The sequence below is a fragment of the Brachyhypopomus gauderio genome, chromosome 4 (assembly GCF_052324685.1).
Source record: "Brachyhypopomus gauderio isolate BG-103 chromosome 4, BGAUD_0.2, whole genome shotgun sequence".
In the NCBI taxonomy this organism is placed as follows: Eukaryota; Metazoa; Chordata; class Actinopteri; order Gymnotiformes; family Hypopomidae; genus Brachyhypopomus; species Brachyhypopomus gauderio.
This window is the reverse complement of record NC_135214.1, coordinates 14177569-14182884: the sequence shown is the minus strand read 5'-3', so window position 1 is coordinate 14182884 and position 5316 is coordinate 14177569. Positions and strand designations below refer to the sequence as shown.

At 39.6% G+C, this 5316-nt stretch overlaps 1 protein-coding gene across 1 annotated transcript; it reads right to left on the bottom strand.

The window, feature by feature from the left end:
- Positions 1–477: 477 nt before the first annotated feature.
- twist2 lies at positions 478–4917 on the bottom strand. Its single transcript, XM_077002468.1, has 2 exons — positions 4186–4917; positions 478–2089 (listed from the first exon to the last, which is right to left on the bottom strand). The coding sequence occupies exon 1, from the start codon at positions 4699–4701 to the stop codon at positions 4216–4218; it is 486 nt and encodes a 161-aa protein (XP_076858583.1). The 5' UTR covers positions 4702–4917; the 3' UTR covers positions 478–2089; positions 4186–4215.
- Between the last annotated feature and the right edge of the window lie 399 nt (positions 4918–5316).

Below are 5316 nucleotides of genomic sequence, written 5' to 3'. Positions count from 1 at the left end.
TCATATTATTACTGATATTATATACAGTAAAGTTGTGTGTTAAATTGACTATAGCACAACAAACAAGACGAAAAACTGGCATGTTTTGATACCCTCAGAAATCAACGTTAAGTACTTTCATTCCACAAGGCATAAGAACCGTTAGCAAGGTGCGTCTCCCTCTAGACTCATGAAAAAAATGTATAAAAATGTGCGTCAGGCCAGCACCCACTCCCCGCACTGTAACGTATTCATCGCGTTAGAGCGAGCCGGGTTTTTTTTTCACGGTGTGAACCTTTACTTTATTCATTTTACTGCAAATTAAAATTTTGTTGCTTTTTCCGTCTGATTTTACAGGAAACATCTGGGCTTGGCGGCGCGCTGGAACTGTGACCCGGGGCGCTGTGGAGGAGCGCCTGGCTCTTAGCTGTAGCGCAGTCTCTGATCGCCAGGATAATGAGACATTATCAAATGTGCTGCCGGTGAAGGCGCAGGGAGGCCGGGCAATTTAGCTAGCGTCACAAATGCAGATACAAAATAATTTTAAAAAATCAAATAATTAAAAATATACAAATATGTGAAGTCAAAAAATTTGGCAATAGCGCGTTGTTGCAGGTGCATGGACTTATGAGACGGGTGTGTGGCGGACGGAGGAGCCATAAAGCTCGTTCTCCATCACTACTGTGGCTGGGTCAGAACCACAGGAGCTAATAGAAAACCCTTACGTGTGGATGTCAGGTGTTTCCTGTTAGAGGTTTTATCATCCAAGCCTAGACGTCAAAGCTGCAAAATTTGATCAGACTTTTATCTCACTCACCAATAGCCAGAAATAGGAGACCTTGAGATTTTTCTAAATGTATCCCTTTCACAGCTAAGACTGAAGTTTACACAAGTTTCATCACATAGTTCGCCCAGGCTGCTCTATATAACAGGCCCTTTTAATCCTGCTGATTTTTATCGCACAGTGTCTGAGGGAAAATTAGCCGTAAACAATTTCATGCTTTGCACGTGAATTTTAGATTCGATGGTAAAAAATAAAAGGTCTGGTGGGGCCATGGAATTTAAAAACTGAAAAATAGTTATTGTCTTTAACCGATGTTATTCCTGCTTCTTTGCTTGTTAACGAGTTTTCCTCCAGCTTTGGCGATTTAAATGATTACTCGTTATTAAGTAGGATAAGCCTTTTATACACTACTGGCTGGGCTTCTCCGCTGCTAATGAACCTGTACACTTTTATAACGGGTTTGGGTGATGCTGTCTTTCCACTGCAAGAATTAATCTGATTACTCATCAGTGAAAAAATGCCCTTTGACGCTATACCACCTAACTAGAGGTACGTCTAATGAAAAAAGTAGGATACATCTCATATGCTTATTTTAAAGTGGACGTCGAATTTTCATTCAGTAATATGAATCACAGTTCTATGAATCTATGAATCATAGTTCACAGTTCCACTTTAATTGTTCAAAAAGATGTTTTAATAAATAAGCACAATGTAATGGACGGAAACTGAGATTGTTGCTTAGAAATAAAAATCAAACTAAGGCAATAATCCATGCAGCGTACTTCAAGAAAGTATTGCTCTAAATTGCATTGGTCCCCTTAAAAGCTGACGATACTCACAGGTAGCATTATGTACATTACCTTTCGAGATTTTAACGCTCGCGCGCGCGCGCACACACACACACACACACACACACACACACACACACACACACACACACACACACACACGCACAGACACACAGGCGCGCGCCATTTATATATAATATAAACTCTTCTATTTAGAGATAAAAAAAAGAAATATAGTTTCATTAAAGATAACAGATGGCTTTCCTGTATTATCACCATAACGACATTTAGGAATAACTTGAAAACGATTAAATGTTTTGGAGGGCGCAGGAGACGTGATGTATGTATTTCTTGCTCTAGGTATGGATGTAGAATGAGTTCCTCTCGTGTTCCTCGTGTTCTTCATGTCGTTCTTGACGATGCAATTGAGCGCTTCAAGTCCTCGCGCCCGCTGATGCGAATTTCTTAACGTCTCTTGAGGTTAACAGGTTCTTCAATAAATCCTTTGGTGACTTCTAAATTAGTGGAAGTAAACAGTCTGGAAAAAACAGAATTTAAAAAGGGAAATCAGAATCAGAAAAAAACGTGTAATATGTTTATAACTATATATGTTTATAACTAAAATGATAGCAAATCGTTCTCAAATTGTAGCCCATTAAATGCCCTGCTGCTGTGTGTTTTAAGGTGTAAAGTTCATGGTGTTTTCTTGCAGTGAGCATCAGTCATAAAACATCGTATGGGAAGTCATTAATGAATCAATTATTTGACCTTAAGTGGGACCACATGCCGGTACCGGAAAAAGGTCTTGGACTTAAACATGTTGCACAAACCCTGCTGTGTAATTACGTCACTGGAAAATAACAGTGCTGTTTAATATAGTCCTTTTGTTTGGGAAAATATTCTTCACGTCTACCTTTTTCATATAAAACATGCTTATATAAAACATGAAAAGATGGCACGCAATTCTAGCAGGACGTTGTGTCCAGTGGGCCTAAGTCTAATTCTTGCTCTTCGGACAAAGTTGTTGGCAGGCTTAGATCATGTTTCTAGCTACAAAAAATGCTTTAAACCGTTTTCTCTGTCGCAATTTTCACGATATTATGTGGACTTTTGTCTGTAGGCTAAATTTACTACCGGTAACGTTGCCAAGCTTGGGCTATAAACTTTTATTTTGCACGTCTCGCTTTTGAAGAATTAGAATAATTTCTGGCAAGTTCTAATTAGATTAATTGCCTTTATGTTTGATATAGTGTAATTAATATTGGCTGAATTTTATTATTAACCAATATTTAGTGTTCTTGCTTTAGCAAGGAGAGGTATAATCAGTAACATTAGTTTTGGTTTATTTTCCTCATATTTCCTAGTATCGTGTTCACTAAACTCCGGGCTGATGTTTATGAAGGCCCGACAGCCTCACACACGTCCTGCAAATTCGGCCTGTCCGAGTTTTCAGACATACCGTGGCCTGAAATTCGGGATCTCAATCCGCTACATCAAACTTAAAATAATCTAAAAGTATACGTATAATAATTGCCTAAGATTTCGTTTATCAAGCTTTGTCAGCTGTTGAAAACTGCAAAAATATCTTTATAATTAGCATTATTTCATTTCATGCAGATAGGCCTACTCCGCATCAGTATGTAGGCCTGTTTGACCCTGAGACAGCCGGGTGTTGATGTATCAGCCCTGTGGGTCTATGTGCCTCGCCGTGGAAGACTAATACGGGCTCTCGTCTTACTCCCAAACGAAGAATTAATTTCAGACGACCATCAGCACATGTAAAGGGGCCTTGCTCATTATGCAATGGCACAAGAAGCGTCCTAATCACGACTGTCATTTTAATCACAGGCTAAGCAAGAACTCGCTTTATATGGTTAATGGAGCTCTATCCTGGACTCCACACCCGTAGTTCTGTGGTGTACAACGAGATGGAAAACGCTCCTTTCTGAATAGGAATTATACTTGAGGGACCGCGCATGGTTGTGGTTTCTTTCTCCCTGAATCTTTTTTTTTTTTTGGTAAGAATAAGAAACTGAGATTCCAACGGTCAAATTTTCACCGTTTAAATTTGTTACACAAATAGCCTTTTTTTCTGAATTCTCATGTGAATGGAACATACTGTGCAAGAGCAAATAAGAAATCATATGGAAAGGAGCCAATGAGATGTAACTTTGACCTTAAAAGATTAGCCCACAATATTGAGTTTATCTAGAGTAGCTTACAAAATAAACAAAGGAATGAATAACTACACTAATGATAGTTGGACATTTATGTCAATAACGACATTACAAATAACAACGCAAAGCCAAGTTTGTCTCTTGCAAAGCTGACAAATGACCGGGAGGATTGTGGCCTGTCTGAAGCTTAAAATCATATTCCCAATAGTCTAGTCTCTTAAAGTTATAGATTTTTTTTCAAATTACAAATTATTATTATTATCCACACCAGCGCGTTATGTTTGTAGTCTTTAACAGCTGTAGGACTACGTCGCAAAACAGTGGGGTCAGAACAGCTGTTTCAAGAGTCCTGTGTGAACTAAATAAACTATATGCTCTTTGTTTCCTTGCTGCACTTAAAACCTAGCAGTTGGTGTGAGTTTGAATGCATTTGGAGTATTGTCATCTCTCTACGCACCCGTTCGGCACGGCGTGGACGTGTTTGCCGCTAGTGGGACGCAGACATTGACCACGCGCCCTCCATTCTCCACACCGAAAACGCGTAACTGAGTCTCTCGTGCGCAACGTAGCTGCAGCTCGACATCTTGCTGTCCATCTCGTCGCTTTGCAGCACCTGATAAAGGAAATCAATGTATCTGGACGCAAGTTTGAGCGTCTGTATCTTGCTGAGTTTATCCGACGGTAGCGTGGGGATGATTTTTCGCAAAGATGCGAAAGCCTCGTTGAGCGACTGCGTCCTTTGCCTCTCCCTGACGTTGGCCAGCACCCTCTGGTTCTGCAGCTCCTCGTACGACTGAGCTCGACTCGGACTCGGTTTTTTGCTCCGTTTAACGGAGCCCGGACTGCTGTCTTCGCTCGACTTTTTACTGTGTCTCCTTTTCCTCCCAAACCGTTTCTGTTGTCTGTCCAACTCCTCCTCACTGGTCACTAGGCTATCCACTGGGGAGACGGGAGAACTTGAACTCTCATCCATTTCTTTCTTAAAGAAATGCAAGGGTAAAGGGGATAAAACGTCCTCCGCCTTTGAATCCGTGGTTAGAAAGTATATCCGCGTGCACTGACAGGAAGAAAGATTTCAAGTATTAGTGTTTTATCTACCTCCTCAAAGCGCGCGCTATTCTCTCCCCGTTTGATCTGAAGTGCACTACCTTCAAACTTAAGCTTGGCACGGTTTTCGTCTCGCAGGAAGTTTTTTCCAAGTTTTTTTGGAAACTTTATCCCGGTCACTGATGCTAAATAGATGAAGGGGGAGGTAACGCTGAAATCTGATTGGCTGACTAATAAACAGGAGGGACCAGTTTTAAGTTACATTATATCTTGCAGGGATGTCAAACAAGCGGTGTTTTATGAATACAGTGGATAAATATTCATCTATCTGTGAATGATATTAAAACACGAGTCACTTTAAATTTTAGGCTGATGTTTTTTCTGCATTCATTATAATTCTCCTTATTATAAGCAAAAGAGCAGTGAAGCATAACAACAACAATAAAATAAATTATTGTAATAACAATAATGGTGATTGTTATTATTATTATTATTATTATTATTATTATTATTATTATTATTATTATTATTATTATTATTA